Source organism: Podarcis vaucheri, assembly GCF_965113315.1.
Source record: "Podarcis vaucheri genome assembly, chromosome: 3".
Taxonomy (NCBI): domain Eukaryota; kingdom Metazoa; phylum Chordata; class Lepidosauria; order Squamata; family Lacertidae; genus Podarcis; species Podarcis vaucheri.
The window spans coordinates 103,996,444-104,018,994 of NC_138761.1; the positions used below are offsets into that span (position 1 = coordinate 103,996,444).

The 22,551-nt window shown below is 41.8% G+C and overlaps 2 protein-coding genes across 5 annotated transcripts in view; both read right to left on the bottom strand.

Annotated features, from left to right (window-relative positions):
* Positions 1 to 657: 657 nt before the first annotated feature.
* Positions 658 to 17,822, bottom strand: RNASEH2B (ribonuclease H2 subunit B). Of its 3 annotated transcripts, none has more exons than XM_082215642.1 (11): positions 17,688 to 17,822; positions 14,461 to 14,532; positions 12,292 to 12,399; positions 11,800 to 11,876; positions 11,062 to 11,179; positions 9,972 to 10,036; positions 8,556 to 8,661; positions 7,292 to 7,373; positions 5,809 to 5,851; positions 4,884 to 4,964; positions 3,019 to 3,427 (listed from the first exon to the last, which is right to left on the bottom strand). In XM_082215642.1, the coding sequence occupies exons 1-11, from the start codon at positions 17,767 to 17,769 to the stop codon at positions 3,320 to 3,322; spliced, it is 942 nt and encodes a 313-aa protein (XP_082071768.1). In that variant the 5' UTR covers positions 17,770 to 17,822; the 3' UTR covers positions 3,019 to 3,319. The 3 variants fall into 3 exon arrangements, with proteins under 3 accessions (XP_082071770.1, XP_082071768.1, XP_082071769.1); XM_082215643.1 differs by having other exon boundaries at positions 11,062 to 11,176; positions 17,688 to 17,810; XM_082215644.1 differs by lacking the exons at positions 3,019 to 3,427; positions 4,884 to 4,964 and adding an exon at positions 658 to 1,526 and having other exon boundaries at positions 17,688 to 17,810.
* Positions 17,823 to 20,040: 2,218 nt separating this feature from the next.
* The window catches only part of FKBP1B (FKBP prolyl isomerase 1B), a 68,412-nt gene continuing 65,901 nt past the window's right edge, over positions 20,041 to 22,551 (bottom strand). For both annotated transcript variants that reach the window (XM_082215655.1, XM_082215656.1), the window contains 4 exons: positions 22,121 to 22,253; positions 21,342 to 21,483; positions 20,767 to 20,898; positions 20,041 to 20,353 (listed from right to left, as the gene is read on the bottom strand). In XM_082215655.1, the coding sequence (XP_082071781.1) occupies positions 20,234 to 20,353; positions 20,767 to 20,898; positions 21,342 to 21,483; positions 22,121 to 22,253 (527 nt within the window). In that variant the 3' untranslated portion in view covers positions 20,041 to 20,233. The remainder of the gene's footprint in view (positions 20,354 to 20,766; positions 20,899 to 21,341; positions 21,484 to 22,120; positions 22,254 to 22,551) is intronic.

Consider the following 22,551-nt stretch of genomic DNA (forward strand, 5'->3'; position numbering starts at 1 on the left):
AAAGCACACACCCAGCCATCAGAACAGTAGTACAAGTAGTGCAAGAAACAGTAATAATATATCAACCTTTCAAAGTTCAGGAAGTTAGTGAAGCAGGCACAAGCCAAGTATCTCTGAGTTTCCCCCAACCAGGGAACCACCACAGAAAAGGCACTGTCTCTTGTTGTCATCTGCCTCCATTTTGAAGGCAGAAACACACAGGCAAGTTTATTTGGGAGCAAGTGGTCCTTCAGTTACCTTTCCTCCCATAGGCACAAGGGTTAGATGTTGTGCTTTTTCAGAAAGGAAAATAAATTACCTATATAAGCCCTTAATAAGATTAAACAGTATTATCTAGAGCTTGCCCACACCAGAGTTTGCTGTAGGTTTGCGTTCACATCTAATTTGTGTAGTACCAGAACGTTAACCTCAAATAATACAAATCTTGATTGGTAAATTGCTGGAAATTGGACTCCAAACCGTTCCATTCAGGGTCACAGATACCGTATTTTTTGCACCATAACACTCACTTTTTTCCTCCTAGAAAGTAAGGGGAAATGTCTGTGCGTGTTATGGAGGGAATGCCTACGGGTGGCATGCCTACGGATTTTCCTCCTCTAAAAACTATGTGCGTGTTATGGTCGAGTGCGTGTTATGGAGCGAAAAATACGCTAATTTGTTTTGGTAGTTTGGGGTGGGTGGATCAATTGTCACTTTTGGCTTACCCCCTTCCACCCCACTGCTTCCTTAGTCTTTTCATTTCTTTTCTTGTAACTATTTCTGGTACATTCATGAAGGGAGGATATTTTTTTCCCTTTTGATCCCTCAGATTTGCACAAAACCAGAAAAATGTACAAGGAAATGGCACTAGCATTAGCCTCTCCCCCTTTGTGTGTGTATAATTCTGAACCATCAGGTTTGCTGAAAACTGCACAAGCAAATTTACAATTGCCTGGCTATGCCTACTGCACACTTCTTATGCAGATTTTTCAAATAAATAAAAAGCCCAAGGTGCACAGCTATCTGTGCACGTTCCCTGTTGTTAATTAATTGGCATCATAACAAATGAGAAGACAGGTTCAAACAGAAAAGGCAACTCCTAGCAGTATGAATGCGAAAGACTGTGGTTTCTCCTCAGAAACAAATTCAAGTATGAACAAGTGTGGAATACTCCAAGTTAATTTGGATGGGAAAAAGTGGATTAAGAGATAAATAATGCTCACATGTGGACAAGCCCCTCAATACATTTGCTGAAAGCAGACAGCAGTAAGCAGACAAGGTACACCAAGCCAGAAATGCTCAAAGGACAAGGAATAATTGTACTAGATCAAAATCTAGAACTTCAAGAAAGAGATCCCAACCACATACCAGAAGGGAAATTGACCTCATCGAATTCCAGCTCTACCAGCGAATCTCACCTGGATAACAGTCTCTAACAATACAATTTGCATTTCTTTAAAATGGTTTTAGGAATGTTCCATATTAAAACAAGGCATCCACATTTCCTTTCATTCCCTTCATCTCTTCCTCTGGTGACGAGCAGACATCTAGTGAAAGAAAAAAGCACATCTATAAATATTATTACCCAGATGATTTGTCAACAAATGTATTTGTAACACTTTGATTTTGACAGTTCAGTCAGTTTAACAACATTTTAAAAACTATTTTTTACTGTTTTATTTTCTTTTATTGCTATTGAATTTTATTGCTTTTAGGCACCATTTTACATTTTTTTGTAACATTGTATTTCAAAGTCAGTTTCAAACAGCAAACTACTCTCAGCAAAATACCAAGTATTTTGGTACATTTGGCGCAATTTTTAAAAATAACCTAAAACACACACACACACACAAATGCCCCTTTTTAGTAAACGAGCGGCTCTGCTGAAAATGGATTCATGACGACTGTATCGGTGTTCCTCTGTTTAAATGAACAGAGTCAGTTTAACAACATTGTTACTGGCTTCTGTTTTAATACACACACACACTGTACCTTTCCATCTATAGGACGCCCCCATGTATAAGACACCGCCTATTTGGGGGGACTCAGATTTAAGAAAATCGGGCAAGATGGCGGCATGTATAAGGCGCCCCCTAATTTTTGACATTATTTTTAAGGGGGGAACCTAGTCTTATACACAGAAAAATACAGTGTGTGAGTGTGTACACACCCACACCCATCTTTCCTGATAAATTTACTCCCACACAAAATGTGTGCCATTTTAGATTGGCAGAAAAAAACTGTTCTGGAGGGTCCTCTAACCCGCTGGGACAGATTTTGAAGATGCACTGATGGAGGGAGGAGCTACAGGGGAGAGGAAAGTTCGGTTGCACAAGCTATTTTACCAGAACAGCAACATTGGATGTGATCCACTGTCACTATATGGAAAATTATTTGGCCAACTTGTAGTCGTGCTGAGAGCTACTTTTCCATTCTAGCTAATTAGGAGATGTCTCCAACCTCAGCTTGTGTAACTGTATATGAGACTTTCTTCCAATAAGTGTCCAACTCTCTTTAATAAACTTTTGTTTAAATCAGCAGACTCTCTAAAACGATGTCCCTTAAAATTATCCTTATTGCACAGAAAGAATCACTGATATTCTTGAAGGAAGGATCACTCACAACATGGAGAAAACATGTTTAATCATGTATCACATCACTTTTCTTGAGAAACTGAGATTAACCATACAATGAAGCATAACAGCTAACAAAAAATCCAGCTCACTAATGTAATAAGCAAAATGCTGCCATGTTAATAGCAAAGTGTATTAGAATTTGTCTAGTATTAGTATATCATTAATTCTTAAAACTGAAAAGTGATTTTAAAAAATGTGCTCTTATATCCTGATGACTCTTATTTTCTTTAGTTTTTGTATGCGTTAGAAACTTATTTTCCCCGCACTTTGTATTTGTTAATATTTTGAAATTTAACAAAAACCATTTGGGGGGAAAAACCCAGTTCAGGTTTTTTTGAAAAAGGAAGAAACATTTGGCATTTCCCTAATCCCCATCCATTAAAAAGACAAGAAACAAGAAATATCTGTTTCAGAAATGAATTTATTTTACCTCATTACATTGCAATGTACACCTTACAGCTTAACAGTGCTAAATAAACAAGTGTATTGGCTGATATGATAAATTACCAAAATTAGTTTTCCCAGTGGGAACTACAACAGGCTATCCTGACTTTGTTTTACACAATATTAACTTTCACAGTACTGTTTCTATTTTTGAGCCCTAACTTTAAGTAGAGGGATATCTGAAAACTTGGGGGGGGGGAGGAAGGGAAGAAGTGAAAAAGAAGCTGGCCTATACAAAAATAATTACTGTATCAAAAGTCTCATTTTGTTGTTTTAGTTTTTGAACTAAAGAAAGAAGACATTGTTTTCATGCCACTCTTGTCAACTTTTGCCAGGGCCTTTTGAGCAGCTGACATCTTACTGTTTGCCTGGAAATAAGAACAGAGGAAAAAGTTAGACTAAAGTAAAGTTTCCACGCAACGTCACATGCCTATCAAGCAGAAACCACACATATCCTTTAGCTATTGTATATCCCTTCACACTATGTGCCTAAATATTTTATCTGGGGGATAATTTGATAAATGTAATCACATGGTTTGCAGATCTGGCTAATATAAAAAGTGGACATTTGGCCTGATCCGGACAACATTTCTTCACATTTAGATAGGTGGGATGTTTCATCAGTTAGACAGCACAAACATTAATGAAAACATCAGGCACCAGAATCCTGATCATGCTGGGAATACAATGAAGTTAAATGCACAGTTTTTTATCCCGGAAATGCTACCGTAAAAACAAGTATTAATATACACATCTTTAATACACATCCACACATGCAGTGAACCGCCCTGAGCACTTCATTGTGATAAAGGATTGTATATTTTCTTTAAAAGGTTAAATGAAGAAGTAAAATTAGACTACTGTTGCTGCTTGAAATTCCTCACTTTGAAACTCTGTGTTTCTCAGGTTATCCAACATCTTTTATGAGTAAACTGAACTGAATTATGCAGGCTACTCAACTCTTTCCACATCTTAAATACTGTACAATGCCTGCTCCAGAATTTTGTACTGTGTGTGATTCTCGAGTTCCTTTTTACTAAGCTAAGAGTGTCACCTGTAAGCTACACTCCAGCCCTAAGCCTTGATGTCACAAACATCCTAACTGCTCGGGGTGAATATGTTAGAAAATTGTTCCTTAACTAGGGAGGCTTGCTGCCACCATCAATGGAATCAGCAGTGCTATGGCCTCCCCTAATGGGAACTCCATTGGGGCAACTGACCCCTGCTGAAAGCAGGACTTTGTTTTTCCTTTATAGCAAGGCTTGGCCTCAAGCTGTGCTATGAAGGAAAAATGGGTCACCTGATGTCATAGTGATGTCAGGTGACTGGCAGGTGGGCGGAGCCTCTCTCTCACACCCCTTGCTTAAAGTGGCCCACTGTGGGTGGAATGGATTCAACATTCCAGGATACAGTTGTAGCAGATTTAATAAAAGCTTTACTAGTTCTTTAGTCCTAGATAGGCATGAAAGCCTTTTAAATTCCTGCCACCAATATTTTCACCATTTCTTGAACTAATTAGAATATACTATTCTAAAACTTAATGGGGTTTTTTCCTCACATATAGAATTAGGAGGTTTTTCCAGCCAGAACTTCCTGGAACTCAATTCTGGCACCTCTCAGGTAGATGCTATTGCCATTCTAAGAGAATGAGGGAGGTGTTCATGGTGAGTTCTGGCACCCCTTTTTCTGGAAAAATAGCACTGGATAGAATGTACTGTACATGCTTAGAATATGTATTCTACTTTCTCCTGAGTAAAGTAGCATCCTACAAGAAAATGAGGCTGCTAGTCAAAAAGCTAGTCGGAAAAGCAATATACAACTCACCTTTTTGCTTTTCAGATCACTAGTATTAAACTTGGTGTAATCTTCTTCTGCTTCCACGGGGGCATCTGATAATTTCCTTTTCTGCAATGTTAGAGTGAGGATTTGCTCCATAAAAATCACAGTGTATTGCATACACCGATCTTCAGCGTAAACAAAAAACGTTCAGGCTTAATGTGAGCAATGGTGATAAAATTATCCAAAGCAGTATCGCCTGTCCTCTAGATTAAGTGGGAAAGCCGATTGCAGAACATGCAAGCAGAGGTGGGAAAAATGCTGAGTGAGAATGGTTGGATAAAGGAAGAAGACTATGAGCAGAGGAAGCCGAGATCTGAAAAGTGGAAGTAGTATGGACCTGGGGAAGTGAGAGGCCAAGGACATTAATACAAAAGACACAAGTGTATTTTCTTATCATGCATGCATCCGTATAACTCCTGCTTTGAAAACCATAGGCATAATTGTAGCACTTCATTGCCAACATATACTCTATGTACTAGACAGTTTGAAAGGTCTTCCTCATTTGATTGGTGATTAAAAATAATTGCACATTCTTCTTACATCTTGCCGAACACTGTGACACTGTTTCATGCGTTTAGCTCGATGCTTTAAAAAAGCCCAGTTATCAGTGGGGGTGGGGAGTTTGTTATCAATGGGAAAAGAAGTATTTCAGGACTTGACTTCCTCTTCTCTAAGGTTTTCTCTGGTACAGCATTTCTTTTTCACCATCTCCAGGGTTCCAGACCATGGTCTGAAGGCTCACAATGCCCCCACCTCGCTGAGGCTAAGCTCACCTGAGTCTGGCCAATGCCTGAACAGGGATCTGCCTGAAAACCCCATGCAAACTGCCCTCAAGTTCCGTGATGGAAGGAACGCAGGGCATAACTGCATGAAAACGATACGTATCCAGCAGTACCTAAATTTTCATTACCTTGGATGCTGGCTCCGCCGGAGGACTTGCAATCTGTGGGAGCCTGGAAAGCAAAACAAAAAAGAAAAGAGGTTAAGGTAATCATATTTTAGAACTATCAAGCTAGAATATTTTATCAGTAAGTGGCTCATCTATTTATTTTGAAGTATTTGTGTGGGAGACAAGCAAGAGTGAGTTTTTATCAGGGTGGGAGCCTGGGGAAAGGGGGAAACTTTCCAGGTGGGAGCTGGGGATACTCAGTTTTTGTATGTGGATTGAAGATTAGGGTAAAACTGGAATATATATATAGCCCTGCATTCGAGTTTTACCCTAATCTTCAATCCTCTCCTTTCTTTCTTCTTTTGCCTTCCTCTCTTGGCTTTTGCGCGCTCTCTCTCTCTCTCTCTTTGACTTCATTTGTTCTAGATATAATTTGATTGCATTGTGAAAACTTTAATAAAAACTTCTGGGCTAGAACAGCCATGCACCACAAAAAAAAAAAAAGAATTCTACTTTTATTTCAAAGTTGTATTCCCTGTGTGTCAGTTCTGAAACAAAAATGCCCAAGCCAAATGACAACAAATATTAATTCAGATGCAACCTAATAATCAAATGATGGAAGCAGTGGGCAGGAAGACTAAAAAACATAAAAGTAGCATTAGGAGAAAATGTAATATGTACAAAAAACGTTCAAGTTGCGCTCCGCGGCAACCTGGAAGTAACAGAGCATGTTACGTCCGGGTTTCGCCACTTGCGCATGCGCAGACGCTCAAAATGACATCACGCGTATGCGCAGAAGCGGCGAAAAGTGACGTGCACGTGTGCAAACGTGCCATCACTGGTTACGTTTGCTTCTAGATGCGAATGGGGTTCCGGAATGGATTCCGTTTGTATCCAGAGGTACCACTGTATGCAAAGCAAATGTGAAACTTAGTCATGGGCGTCATATTTTCTAAGTGCTGAATCAACTGCACGTGTACGTACTTTGCAAATTGTAAAGAGAAAAACACACCCAGCAAAGGCAGAAACAGCAGTAAGTAAAGCAGCAATTTCAGTATTTCATTATAATATTTTATGACAGTCTCAATGCCTTCTGTACTTAACTAAATCAGCGATTCTCAAAGTTTGCGCCCCCGGGTTCCAAATTAACTGGCTGAAAATTACAGACACAGATGGATCCTTTCCACCTAATACAGTGGTACCTCGGGTTAAGTACTTAATTCGCTCCAGAGGTCCGTTCTTAACCTGAAACTGTTCTTAACCTGAAGCACCACTTTAGCTAATGGGGCCTCTCGCTGCCGCCGCGCCGCCGGAGCACGATTTCTGTTCTCATCCTGAAGCAAAGTTCTTAACCTGAAGCACTATTTCTGGGTTAGCGGAGTCTGTAACCTGAAGTGTATGTAGCCCGAGGTACCACTGTATATAAAGAGCTAAAGCATGGGGGGGGGGGAATCAGTCATTGTCATCAAAGTTATCCCTTACAACATAAAGCATGAACACTCACCTCAAATACTGAGCTAGTGCAGTACTCAGCTCTTCAGAAATATATTCTGTTATTAAACCATGAGCATAGCGAATATAGTCCTCTGAAAGAAAAACAAAATAAATGCTATATATTATTAAAACATCTCTCCTTTAGAATGTTCAGTCTCCAAATTAACACTGCCCCAAGTTTACCACTTCTATCTGTGATGAGTGATCAGCAACTTTAGTTTCGTGGTGTTCCCATCAGTGCATCTCACACACCCTTTGGCCTAAACCAGATGTGGGGAACCGCTGACCCTCAGCAAGCATGGCCAATGGTTAGGGCTGGCGGGAGTTGCAGTCCAGCAACAGTTGGGAGGGCCAAAGGCTTCTCACACCTACCCTAAACAGAATCAATACTTGCAAAGAGCAGACACTGAATGCTATAGACAGCTTGCAGCATGCCAGCAGTACTTATGTCCCGAATGTCACTCACAATTAAAATGCAGCAGCGGTTGTCAGCTTCGTATTGGTTGTGTCTTGGGGAAAAATAAAATTGGAAAGGGATGGAAAACCACACAGATGGCCATGCAAATGTTCCCTATTTCATAAGCCCAGGCAACCAGATGGGTTATTTCTCCCTATCTGACCTTCTCTTCTCTTCCCAACTGAATACTCCTGAAGGCATAAAACTGGCTATAAAGTTATGTAGCAACTATTATCTGTTTTGCCTCAAAAGGATAGCAGTGCTGGGAACATCAACTAGTTTTGGGGAGGGAGATGGGTGCATTGTGGCCTGATAGTGTTTAGTAGCAGTGGCCTGGTAACTATAAAAACACCACACACACACAAATATTAAGAGAAACTGAAAATAATGCCTGGAAAAGCAATTAAGTGAAGGAGGGGAAGGTGCAATACACAAGCTGACATCATATGGGAGTTATTACAGTAAGGAAAATGTAAATACAGTGGTACCTCGGGTTAAGTACTGAATTTATTCCGGAGGTCCGTTCTTAACCTGAAACTGTTCTTAACCTGAAGCACCACTTTAGCTAATGGGGCCTCCTGCTCCTGCCGCACCGCTGGAGCACGGTTTCTGTTCTCATACTGAAGCAAAGTTCTTAACCCGAGGTACTGTTTCTGGGTTAGCGGAGTCTGTAACCTGAAACGTTTGTAACCTGAAGCGTATGTAACCCGAGGTACCACTGTACTGCAAGAGAAAATCATATGTGCAAACAAATTAAGTACTGTACAAATCTTACCAGCATAAATTTATATTTCACTTGGGATCTAAATCCCCTCACCTTCAGTGGCATCCGTGTTCCGTTTGCCGCTGATAAATGTAGCAGACTGCACCTTTCCACCCACAGGTATGTCATTGTCTTTTAACACTTTGACAGTCTGGTCGACCTGACAAAAGCCACAAAACAGAAGGGCTTATCATTGCTGCCGTTGTGCGTACATGCAATGTACCACCAAAGCCAAACCCTGAACCTACGAACTGAAATCTAGCACACGTTTGTAGCTGCTACCACACTGACATGGGTCACAGTCTTCTACGGTTGCCCAAATAAACCCCCTTTTGGTGGGATGAATGAGAATTGTGCAAGAAAAAAGTGGCACTCCAGAGAGATTTCCGTTCGTGTAAAATGTAACTGCTCAGGAGAAAATCACAGAGGACTGCATTTACGACATACAATTTACTGTTAAAATAGCTACAAACTTAGCAAATTACTGATACACTTTTTAAAAGTTTTCCTAACCAAACTTTTCCCCTACTGCAGCCAGCAAAGGCTACTGAGGTATTCCATTTGTAGAGCGATCACAACTAAACTAGCATAACTACAGCAGAAAAAGTGGGGATTTTAAGCAGAGATTGGATGGCTGTCTGTCAGGGATGTTTTAGCTAAGATTCCTGCATCGCAGGGGGTTGGACTAAATGACCCTTAGGGTCCCTTCCAACTATGAGACTATGAGTAAGTGGAATGCAGCTTCTGCTGCTCACAGAAAATGTGGAAAGAGAGGGGAGAGGAGAGGGAAAGCCCTGCATTACATCTGAATGCCCCACTTTTATTTTCAGACAAGTAACTATGCAAAGCAAATGTGAAACTTAGTTCAGGGGCGTCATATTTTCTACGTGCTGAATCGAGTGCAGCATGAGAACACATGTACGTACTTTATAAATTGGAAGGAGGAATACACACCCACCAGAGGCAGAAACAGCAGTCAAGCAGCAATTTCAGTACAGTGGTACCTCTGGTTACGAACTTAATTTGTTCCGGAGGTCCGTTGTTAACCTGAAACCATTCTTAACCTGAGGTACCACTTTAGTTAATGGGGTCTCCCGCCGCCGCTGCACGATTTCTGTTCTCATCCTGAGGTAAAGTTCTTAACCTGAGGTACTATTTCCGGGTTAGCGGAGTCTGTAACCCGAAGTGTTTGTAACCCGAGGTACCACTGTATTTCATTGTTATATTTTACGACAATCTCAATGCCTTCGGTACTTAACTAAATCGGCAGATCTCAAAAGTTTGCACCCCCATGGTTCCACATGAATTGGCTGAAAATTACGGAAGTCCGCCAGTCACAAAATGGCTGCATCCTTATAGCGCTGTTACACTTTTTCAGTTTTAACTATAGTCCCTTGCTTTTGTACAAGGCAACATGTAATATTCAGAATTCATCACAATAGAAAAGAAACTCTTTTAACATAAAGATACCTTCTTCTTCAGCCACTTCAGTGCTTTCTCCTCGCTGTATTTATAAAATTTTCTGCCACCTATTTCTGAGACAAAAAGAGTCGCCTCGTATTTAGGTTTGTACTTTCATGACATTTATATATTTATTTGTTGAATTTATACACCCCTCTGACATGAAATAAGACATTGCAGTAGATATGCTATTTCAGCATCTGTACAAGGTTACTAGTGAACACATTTATAAACACACACACACTGCTGTTTTTTCGTTAAAAAATGTTTAGGGGTACTCTCATTTTGACTCAAGAAAATCACCATTTTATAATCCAAATCGGGGGAAATAAATACAGTAAATACAACGAAACCAACCAATCACCGTGCTAGATTCCAACTCCTACTTCACACATTAAACGCTCACTTCCATCTGAGATTCAGGAAACACCATGCCAGGAAATGAGGCCGTCATCAGAGGTAGCAATGGAACTGATGATTCACCGTGCTAGAGAAGAAGCTTTTTTTAAAAAAAAAAATTGTTTCTTCTCCCGTTAGATTCACAAAATGTTTAAAGGTATGCGCACCCCTGTGTACCCCCAGAAAAAAAGCACTGTACATACACACACACACACACAAGGTTACCAGTGAAACACACACACACAACCTTATAAGCACTGGTCTATTTTGCTCATTAACTGGCAGGGCTCTCCTCTATTTCAGAGAGGGCTCTCTTCCAGTCTTACCTACAGATGTCAGGGACTGAACCAGGGACCATGTGCATGCAAAAAATGTACTCTACTACTAATTAAGCTACAGTCCCTCCCTCTACGACTTGGGCATGTTGAACACACTCAAAGAGTTTCAGCTTACATTCCTGGCACTCACAATTGCAGAAACTGTCGTGAAAGTATGAATACTCTGCGTTCAGTGGCCTCTCTCATACAGACCCTCTATAGTTTGACGTGGTTCACTGGGAGTTATTTCTGCATGTATGGCTTGTGAAGCCCTGGGAAGGCTGACTGTGACAAACCTTCACCGGCTAACAGCATGAACTGACAAAGGACTGTATAACCTGTATCAAATGTTGCTTGTTCATTTTATTTGTCAGATCTTGTACCTTTTTCATCTACTAGGTGCTGAACAGACTGCGAAACGTTCTTGCAATTTAGCAACATTGCACAGGAAGAGAACTCTTCGTCTACCAGGAACTGATCCAGAGGCTGAAACTTTCCCTGCTGGAAAAAGGGAAGATAAATCAAAATGGTGAATGGATTAAAGTGATTCTAAAATGTTTTGCCAGAAATGTATTTTTTTTTTTATGGCCAGGTAATTTCAGCTAGAGATGGATGGATGACAGGTACTACCAAAAGCTGCTAAAAAATTAAAGAACAGCAAAGCATTAACAGTTATTTCAAACTGATGAAAAAGGCAACAGAATTCTTTAATGAAGGGTGTTTAAATAAAGCTTTTTTTAAAAAAGGCAGTATTTTAAACTCCTAGTGACTCTTTGTTGTGAAGGATAAATGCACGTTCTGCAAGTGAAAATGCACCAACAGGCAGACCAAAAGGCAACAAGATTTTGAACTCTTTCACTAGCAAGATTTACGGACAGAACTCTGGAATAGCCAATCTTTCTTCCTTGCAATACATGTTCCAGTTTGGCTTGAAGCCCTACAGGAGTTGTTTTCTACATGATTTAATAATTTCAAGCCATGCCAACCTAACCAGCACATTATAATATGTAGTGGAGTCTACTGACTACACTTGAGCACCCACCTACTTTAGAGCATTAATTTACAGTTGTTTTTAGAGAAAAGCAATATAATGTCAGCCTTAAAAATTTCTAGTTACCTACCTCTTTCTCTGCCTTGGTAAGGTAAAACAACAAAAGAAATAAGGGATCCACCGGTGTAGCAAATAATAGCCGTCCATCTAAAAGTATATAAAAAAGCATCATTGTGACAATAGATAAATAATTCTAATAGTAATTTACCTTGATAAAGACAATCTTCCCCTGAATAAAGAAATAGGTTCTATACCCCAAATAAAATATTGCTATATTTGATTTTGGGTGCACAAACCTATTTCTTTATCCAAGAGCAAATCCATGTAGACAATTTTGAGCCACGAGGCCTGACTTGGTGTAAGACAGCTTCCTATGTTCCTGTGTATATTCTTATACAGATCTGAATTGAGGGCAATGGAAGCATAAAGCTTCGCCCAGGTCGTTACATGTAAATGAGGATAAACTAAGCCGCAGTAGCTCAGGAATCTGTGTATGCCTAAAATCACGAGGAATCGCTGCTTGAAGATCAGGCTGCAAATGGAGAAAGAGGACACTGCTCACCATGTTGAACAGCTTCACCTATAAACCACGACCGGTATTCTTCATGAAAAGCTTTCACTTCAAACACCTGACGGCCATCACTTCCGAACAAGTAAAGGGCTGCTTGTCCTGTTAAAACGACGACGACACAGATATTGGTTTCAGATTTCTAAAGCTGCCAATAGCCACCCCCAATCAAAAGAAGAAAGTAAACTCTCAGGAGAATGCCAGACTATATGCAAACCTTAAGTGCAAAAGAAACTCAGACAAATAGAAAAGTTTAAGCATCACACTGAAACTAGGGATTGCCAACTCATGCACCCACAGAGACCTTCCCAGGTACTGCTGAGTCCCCTTAGTCTGCAAAGAAGCAGTATGTTGTAGCTAACAATTGGCTGCTGTGCACGAACGGGTGAAGTGGGGGGGGGTCACCATTGTTTCCCTGCTTTGCAAATGTGCCCATGGGTCCAGAATGGTTGACAACTCCTGTGCCAACCCATGGTTTAGGAAGCTTAACTATCGTTTGGCAGGGATCACATCTGGATGTAATGCTAAATGTAGAGAGAAGCAATAAGCTTTGACGGGGCGTTGGAACACAAACACTGGTTTGGACAGAATGTCAAGCCAGCCAACTCTGTGGTTTGTTTCCTTGCTCCAGGAAAGGAAGAGGGAAGGAAGACTCAAGCTGTGTGCACAAGCAGGAAGCTCATAAAAGTAAATGTGTCCCTGACCGTTAAGTCCAGTCGCGGATGACTCTGGGGTTGCGGTGCTCATCTCGCTCTATAGGCTGAGGGAGCTGGCGTTTGTCCGCAGACAGCTTCCGGGTCATGTGGCCAGCATGACTAAGCCGCTTCTGGGCGAACCAGAACAATGCATGGAAACGCCGTTTACCTTCCCGCCAGACCGGTACCTATTTATCTGCTTGCACTTTGATGTGCTTTCGAACTGCTAGGTTGGCAGGACACAAGCTAAATTTGCTTAACGTGTTCCATCTGAATGTAAGCATCGTGTATAAACTGGCAAGCCATGGTTTGCAGTCAGCCAGCAAAGCAAAACTGAAAATCATGACCTGAAGTAGATTTACAAAACCATAGTATTAACTATAAAAGGTAAAGGGACCCCTGAACATTAGGTCCATCGCGGATGACTCTGGGGTTGCGGCGCTCATCTCGCTTTATTGGCCGAGGGAGCCGGCATACAGCTTCCAGGTCATGTGGCCAGCATGACTAAGCCACTTCTGGCAAACCAGAGCAGCGCACGGAAACGCCGTTTACACCGGAGTAGACCTATTTGTCTACTTGCACTTCACGCTTTCAAACTGCTAGGTTGGCAGGAGCAGGGACCGAGCAACAGGAGCTCACCCCATCGCGGGGATTCGAACTGCCGACCTTCTGATCGGCAAGCCCTAGGCTTTGTGGTTTAACCCACAGCGCCACCCGTGTCCCAGTATTAACTATAGTTTGGCATGATGTCTGAACCAAGTCTATTACAGACATCATGTGAGATCAACATATCCCAGTTCTGTTGACCCTTGGGAATTAATTTCAAAGAAATCTGACATGGATCTGGGCAGCCCAGGACTTCTATACACATTGCCCAGGCTTGTGGTGCTGCTAACACAGTGGTTTGAATTCACCCCCAGAGGCATACTCCATTGTCTCTCGAGACAGACGGATGTCAACAACAATATGCCTTGGATGTAGCCATTGTTTTATTAGCTCTGGGACAGAGGAACAGCTGGCAGCTTAACTCAGCCCCCCCAAACCCATGTATTTTACAGCAAAACACAATTCACAACATACAGAAACATACAGACATAATCTTACAGAAAACATTTACTGAATAGACAAAAAGCCCTACTCTTTTTAAACACATCATTTTAAAGCTTCAGTCTACAAAGGAAATACAGTGGTACCTTTGTTCTCGAACAGAATCCGTTCCAGAAGTCTGAAACATTCAAAAACCAAGGTGCAGCTTCCGATTGGCTACAGGAGCTTCCTGCACTCAATCGGAAGCTGCAGAAGCCGCGTTGGACGTTCAGCTTCCAAAAAGCGTTCGCAAACCGGAATACTCACTTCCAGGTTTGCGGTGTTCGGGACCCAAAACATTCAGGTCACAGGTGTTTCAGAACCAAGGTACGACTGTAATTCAAATTTGAAGGTAAGGGAAGAATTACAATATCAGACTTGCCTGTACTTGGATTACACAATTTTGTAAATAAAGGCTCAGAGCCTGGCTTCTTTGGCAGATTAGTAGCAGATTCTGAAAAAAAGTTAAATTCGAAAGTGAGATATAACCTTCATATATTTAAAAATATTCACATCTAACTATTGTTACTGTAAATATGGTTGAGGCTTCCCTTGTTACCTGTGGAGAGTAAGAATTGCCCCCAGAAGATCAGGTGAGCCCCTATCTTCTAAATACAGTGGTACCTCAGGTTAAGTACTTAATTCGTTCCGGAGGTCCGTACTTAACCTGAAACTGTTCTTAACCTGAAGCCCCACTTTAGCTAATGGGGCCTCCTGCTGCTGCCGCGCCGCCGGAGCACGATTTCTGTTCTCATCCTGAAGCAAAGTTCTTAACCTGAGGTAATATTTCTAGGTTAGCAGAGTCTGTAACCTGAAGCGTATGTACAGTGGTGCCCCGCAAGACGAACGCCTCGCAAGACGGAAAACCCGCTAGACGAAAGGGTTTTCCGTTTTGGAGGCGCTTCGCAAAATGAATTTCCCTATGGGGTTGCTTCGCAAGACGAAAAAATCTTGCGCGTCCCCGCGGGTTTTTTTCGCTCCCCCCTTTTTCCTAAGCCGCCTATCAGCTGTTCCGCTGAAAAACCCGCTTAACAGCTGATCACGGAAAGCCGCTAGACCGCTGTAGCGCTAATCAATGGGCTTGCTTCGCAAGACGAAAAAACCGCTAGACGACGAGAATCGCGGAACGGATTCTTTTCGTCTTGCGAGGCACCACTGTAACCTGAAGAGTATGTAACCCGAGGTACCATTGTACAGACTTCCATTAAACAGGGTTGCAATCTAGAAGCTGTGCACTCAGATTCATCAAGTCGACATCATCATCACTCGTAGGAAGGGAGAGAGTATGTCTGAGCTGTCACAACATTTCATGCTACTCATCCTAATTTTACCTGAAAACACAGCTAGGCAGAGCCATTGCTCTCTCCATGCTTTCTGAAGCTGGAAGGCAAAGCAGAAGAAAGGAGGAGAAAAGAGAGAGCAGTGCAAAGCACAGCAACAGCCAAGATGAAGAGAGAAGAGGCAAAAAGCAGGACAGGGGAGCAGCCCTCATTCCCCACAGTTGTAGGCCTAGTTCACACATGCAACGAAACATAGCAATAAGAGTTGTGATATGGTAAAATATTGCGTGGGCTAGAATGCCAGCTGATATAAAAGAAACTTCACACCAATGGGAAACATGTTGGACCACAACATCTTTCCCTGATGTGCTAGATCTTTCCTTGTGGGGATTTGAGTGTTTGTTTTGCCACATGGGATAACAGTCTTAAATGGCAGGCTCCCACTCCTGCAGTTTGATATGTTAAAGACTCATGGGCGTAGCCAGGAGGGCAGGGGGGCAGCTTCCCCCCATCAAGTAAATTAATAATAATAATAATAAATAAATTTTATTTAAATCCCGCCCTCCCCAGCCAAAGCCGGGCTCAGGGCGGCTAACAACAATAACTAACTGACCAATTGCATTGCAGATAACTTGGTTCTGCCCCCCCCCCAACATAAAGCCTGCCCCCCACCAAAAATAAATCCTGGCTACACCAGGCCATGTGTACATGGTCAGAATCCCATCTCAGAGGCAGATGAAATGGAGGAGAAAGAGGTCAGATTGAGAAGATCAGGAGGACACGGAAACTTGCATGACAGGGGAAAGGCAGAAAGAGGAAACCCTTGCTTCCTGTGTCTCATCCTCCCACACTTTGTGTGAGATGGTTGTGTGTGTGTGCACACTCACACTCACACAAGTTGACATGCATGCACGTGCATGTGTGTGCCAGAGAGAAGGGCACAACTGTGAGAAGGTCCTCTCTGATCTATCTTCTCCACCCATTGCAAATATTGGCAAACCCCGTTGTTTTTTAAATCTGCAATGTCTGCATGTCACAGAAGTCAGTTCAAATGCTGCAGCATTTTAATAGTGGTCTCCACCGTTGCATTCAAAGAACTGGCTTTATCATGAATTCCCACTCATGACTGCGACCGCCACAGAAAGACAAACCGGTATGATTATGGCTGTGATCCAATGAGATGCTAGAGCAAGACCTTAGGGATGCCCTTGTTGTTGTTTAGTCGTTTAGTCGTGTCCGACTCTTCGTGGCCCCATGGACCAAAGTACGCCAGACACTTCTGTCTTCCACCGCCTCCCGCAGTTTGGTCAAACTCATGCTGGTAGCTTCGAGTACACTGTCCAACCATCTCGTCCTCTGCCGTCCCCTTCTCCTTGTGCCCTCCATCTTTCCCAACATCAGGGTCTTGTCCAGGGAGTCTTCTCTTCCCATGAGGTGGCCAAAGTATTGGAGCCTCAGCTTCAGGATCTGTCCTTCCAGTTGAGCACTCAGGGCTGATTTCCTTAAGAATGGAGAGGTTTGATCTTCTTGCAGTCTATGGGACTCTCAAGAGTCTCCCCCAGCACCATAATTCAAAAGCATCAATTCTTCGGCAATCAGCCTTCTTTATGGTCCAGCTTTCACTTCCATACATCACTACTGGGAATACCATAGCTTTAACTATATGGACCTTTGTTGGCAAGGTGATGTCTCTACTTTTTAAGATGCTGTCTAGGTTTGTCATTGCTTTTCTCCCAAGGGATGCCCTTAGTATATATATTTATGCTCTTTCCACACACACAAAGACAAACACACACCAGCTCTAAACAGCAAATCCTCTGGGGCCATATCATAGCTGTCCCAGCGTAGCACAGCAGTAAACTGAGGAAAACAAGTCCAGACCCCCTTGGACACGTGTAAGAGCAGCTCTTTGGATCGAGGCCTTTATCGGCCACAACTCATTTTAAAAAGCGATCATATTTTCATTATCTTGCTAGCAGGCTCCACCACCTCCCCTTTTTTTTTAAAAAAAAAAAAAAGCACCAAGTGCTCCAGGAAGTGACTTCCAGTTTCGTTTCTGCAAATTCTCGCCGAGATGTTTTCTGTTCCTTTGGCACTGATCAGATCCTCCAGAAATGCCTTTTAGGGGGATACATACATACATACATACATACACGTGCACACACAGACACGCGTTGCCCCAAGAGGGCAACTTAGCTTCAGGACAAGGGAGGGAAGATCCATCCATTCAAATGAAAAGAGATTCCACCCCCACCCCCCCAGAAAAGAGCCCATCCTTTCCCAGCTGCTGCAGACCTCTCCCCGCGCCTCTTTGCAAGGAGTTCTTTACCTGGCGCAACGATCACCCATTGGCCGCCGCTGCCTCCGTTCCCCGCGGAGGCTTCCAAGAGCCGCTGCCTCCCAGCCGGCATGTTGCCTTCTGCTCGCTGCGGACCCTCCCCTCGCTATAACCCTAGACATACAAAAACAAAAAGAGGTGCACAAGCGGGCCAGCTGGCGGGTCGCCGCATGGGAATGTCCTCGCTAGACTTCTTCGCTTGGCGTCCACGCGCAAAGACAAGTTTTATACATAGTAGTTTTTTGGTCGGTGTTTTTTTTTTTCCTTCTAGGAAAGAAAAACGGTGCTGGTACACGCCCATGAAGTTGTTACACTAAAGATGCCGGTTGAGTTCCCCCCGGGGGGGGGAGCCCTGTTTTTGTTATATTTTCTAAATTTCTGATAATACTTTACTTTTATATTTTGAAGTCACTTCTTTTGGATAATTGAAGCAAGTCATTTGGCAGAGCACCAGCAGTGTTGTAAATTTTTATATACAGTATTCTGTATGTCACTTGGAGAACTTGGAGATCTTTCAGTGACAAGGCTGGGGATTGATTGATTGATTGATTAAATTTGTAAACCACCCTATACCCGGAGGTCTCAGGGCGGTTCACAGAACAAAATCAAAATATAAAACCACTATATATATAATCAAAATAAAAACAACAACCCAATAACACCTCCCCCCCAAAAAGGAACCAGATTTTAAAGGGGCATAGAATGTCAATCAAATCAAACAAAGACCTGGTTTAAAAAGAACGCTTTTGCCTGGCGCCTAAAGGTGTATAATGAAGGCGCCAGGAGAACTTTATACTGTTTCACTTTGTAAAATTTGGAACTTTACACATTGTTCCCTATGGGCAGGCAGCAGCTAACTTTGTCAGGGTGTGTGAGACATAGAAGGGACCACGAGGGTCATCTAGGCGAACCTCCTTTTCACCCGACGTGGGGCTCAAACCCACGAACCCGAGAGTCTTATGCTCTACCGACTGAGCTATGCAAGCTAAGATCCTGGCATCTAAGGAACCAGACTATCCCATCTTCAACCAATGGAGTTATCAGTCTATCATTATTGCTATTGTAAGTCTGTGTTGCTTACTTTAGGCGGAAATCCAAAATTTCCCGCGCAGGCTTGGGCCAGCGACACCTGGCGGAATATTACTTCCAAAGCATTTAATCGACAATACACTGTGCGGCTACCCTCTTGTGGCTAAATCATATCATTTCAGGCTTTCTGAAATATGTCTCTCGGAAACACATGTTTGCACAGTGCTCTTTACTTAACAAGCTTTGGGAGAAAGTGCTGGACTGTGTAACTATATGACTGTGCAGAAAAAGTTAAATCTTTCAGCAGAGAATATTTTATTGAACTATATACCTGCAGTATGGAAATTGTCAGCGGGACAACGGAAGTGGATTTTCCATGCCTTAACGGTTAAAAAAGAACGTTTTTGCCTGGCGCCTAAAGGTGTATAATGAAGGCGCCAGGTAAACTTTATACTGATTATACTATACTTTATACTAACCCATTGTCTGGGAAATATACAGTGTTTTCTTCATGGAAGAAATTCTGCTTTCATTCCCCCACCCCACAATTATTTGGTGTGGTCTATGATTACCTTGATCATATTTCATTTTAAATGGACCTTCCTGCTGAATGTAAAGCATAGACCCTCATTTTAAAAGCGAAAAGGGAGAGAAGGCTTCTCTCAAAGTGTTAGAATGCCACCAGTATTTTAAGAATAGAACAAAACAAGATGGTGTTATTTTATATGATAAAGAATCCTACGTCCAACTGCTACACTTGTGAATAGCCTTAAGAGACCTGACATGCAAGTCTCCTCAGGGTTACATAAACACATCCCGTACCAACATTTGGGAAGAGTGGACATCAGGTTGTTTAGTGGGGCAACAATTTTAGTTAAATTATTGCCCCAAATGGGGGGTTGTTATAAGAGTTTTAAGGTCTCAATCATAGAATAAATAAGCATAAATGCACACTTAGCTAAATATATAAACCAATGTTACGTGTTAAACCATCTGATTAAGAAATATAGTAAAGGGCCTAAGACCTATATACAACCTTTGTAGATCTTGCAGCAGTGTTTGGTAGGATAAATCATAAAAAGTTGTGGTTACAACTTTGGAACTAAAACATAGAGTGTCATTTATTTACACTTATTAGGATATTATACTTTGAAATGTGTGTGAGAGTGAGAGTAAGTGTAAACTGTTGGTGGTCAGCTCCAATTCCAACAACAACAACAACAACAAAAAGTATGACAAGGCTGCTTATGAGCTCCCCTGCTGTTTAAGATTAATGTAAATGACGTCATACTGGAACTAAAACAACCAGAATACAAAAGTTGTAGAATGCTTTATTTCATTTTGGTGTAGTGCAGCACAGTATTATCACTACTTCCTATTGTTCTGTTAGTTATTTGGGTTCCTACTGTAGCTTTGTGGATTTACACTGTGCCATTGTGGTCCCATTTCAGTTTTTGCCCATTGCCTGTGAATACAATAGTGCATCATCTGTGATCCTCAGCCATGATTCAGGCAAAAACTTTCCTTGCCTTTTCAATAGCCTTTTCATCTGTTGGTGGTTTTCTTGGACTACCAGGCTGCAGAAATTTCTTCACTGTCGGGATGTTGCTTATTCTCTCTTTAAAGGCCTAAGAGAGAGAAAGAGAGAGCAAAATATTTTAGTAGAGAAACGGAGAAATGGTGGTATCCCCAAATAATCATTTGCCACTTACGGTTACTATGATTTCATAGTCAATAATGAAACTACAAGTGATAAACTTTATATGTACTCAAACTTTATACGTACACTAAACCCAGTTATTTCAGGCATGCACCTTTGGAGAGGGAGGTCAATATTCAAGCTCCATTGCAGGTCTATAATCGTAGGTAGGTTACCTGTTTGTGTCTAAATTTAATTCACAGAAGGCTTATCCATGAATGTGGGCCTCCTGTGTGATTTAGACTTTGTGCAATAGAAATCCAGAGACAATGGTGTTTTAGATATGCAAAGAATAAAAGTGCCATACTAGAACTTTGCTTATGCTTCAGTAAGCATGCTTACCTTTAAAAGAGGGAATTTGGAGAGAATATCAGCCTTCAGCTCTTCTGCCATTAAAATGGTTTCAAGCAATTGAATATCTGCTCTGCTGAGCTGATTTCCTACCAGGTAATTTTGTCCATGATCTTTGAGGACCTATAGAGCAGGAAGTGTTCGAAGAGTACTTCAGGTACATAAACAAAATGGAGAATCTATATCTCAACCACTTTTGAATATCACGCGCCCAGATTATATTGTATCAGGAGATTGAGAGTATTTGTATCAGTTCTGATTCATGTCTTCTAACAAACTGCCGGCTAAGAAAGAGAAGCTTGATCATTACATTCCCTCTTCCCAAACCACTGCTTATCATGTTTCAATAAGGCAGGGCAGATTCTGAGATCAGAGTTCACATGGTAAATGAACACTGCGTGTGATTCATGTTTTACTTTTAGCTCAGAAGCTTGGAAAATACAAGGAATAAGGAAATGATTTCTGATGAGCCAAGCAGTCCTATCAACATTACCAGCTGCCAACTCCAGCTGAGCATAGGTGACTTTGTTGTGTTAAAAGGTTTGTAAGTTTCCTTCGCCCCATACCTTTTCAAAGACTGGAAAGTATCTGGTGGTGGCTTTTTCAATAATGTTTGCAAACTCTTTCTCCTTGCTGTCAGCTGGCTTGAAGGGAAGCATCATTATCAATTCATTCAGATCCATAGCACCTTCGCAATACATATCAATCCTATTTGAAAGAGAAAGTGTTTCCTTCTCTCATACTCAGGTAATAATAAGAAAAACAGTAGTGGTAGCAGCAGCAGCAATAGTACTAATTATGATAATGCAGAGCCAAAACCTTGTGGGGGAATTGGGCAGTAGTGTCACAGGCAAAAATGTGTGATGACCCAGCAGAAAAACAAGTACAAGGATCCTGTATGTTGGAGAAAGGGCATTTTCCCTAGAAAGAGCCTCGCTCTATGCAACAAAAGCCCCTATAATGTGCTTGCCAGTATAGTGATCTTCACCAGTTAGACCTTTTATAAAGAAAGCCTTATATAAAAAATCAATTTTATACATTTGCAAGAACCCCCCCCCCCAAAAAAAAAAACCATTGGGAAGGGACAATGACCTCCCAATCTCCTATTGGGATTACATGAAAATTCATTGATTTCAAATGAACCAGTCCACATGAACTTTGCTGGGACTGAGAGATCAAATTACCTCATATTGGACCCTTTCTTGCCCAATCTGACAGTAGAGATGAAACATGCTGACTCATAACTCATCAGTAGATCATATGACAGACCAGAGATGATGTTATATCATGTACAGCAAACCAAAGTATGCATTTAGTAACCAAACTTAAAGGAATGTTAAAGTACCATGCTCTCTGCTTCACGTCCTTCCCAGAGAGATTATATTTGGCGGCAATGTAGTTGAGAATAGCTCGGGTCTGCACCATCTTCATCCCATCCATTTCCACCATGGGCACTTGCTGAAAGAGCAGGTCTCCACCTTGTGAAAGGAAGATGAAAAATCAGTCCATCCTCCCAGCTAATTACTAGGGAAAGTAAATTTTCAGGAGCATCTCACAAGCCATGCTTTGATTTTGAGACTTTACTTTTACATTGCGCCTTTGCGATAATCATGTTTGCCTCTGCTTTTCCCTCAAAACCCTTTTGCAGAACATGTGTTAAATTAGTACAGCAATCACACATTGGAAACTAGTTTTGTACGTTATTTAAGCTACTTCTGTTCTCCAGCTAAAAAACAAGCAAACCATTCTGCACAATGCAGAGTTGAGTGGTATGTT

Bases quoted from the DNA above. Each gene is read 5' to 3' on its own strand.
- RNASEH2B (XM_082215642.1), bottom strand. From the start codon at position 17,769: ATGCCGGCTGGGAGGCAGCGGCTCTTGGAAGCCTCCGCGGGGAACGGA. The intron at 14,533-17,687 runs GTAAAGAACTCC...ACTTTTTTTCAG, and splicing joins ATGGGTGATCGTTGCGCCAG to AATCTGCTACTAATCTGCCA. The intron at 4,965-5,808 runs GTAATGAAAATT...CTAACATTGCAG, and splicing joins CGGCGGAGCCAGCATCCAAG to AAAAGGAAATTATCAGATGC.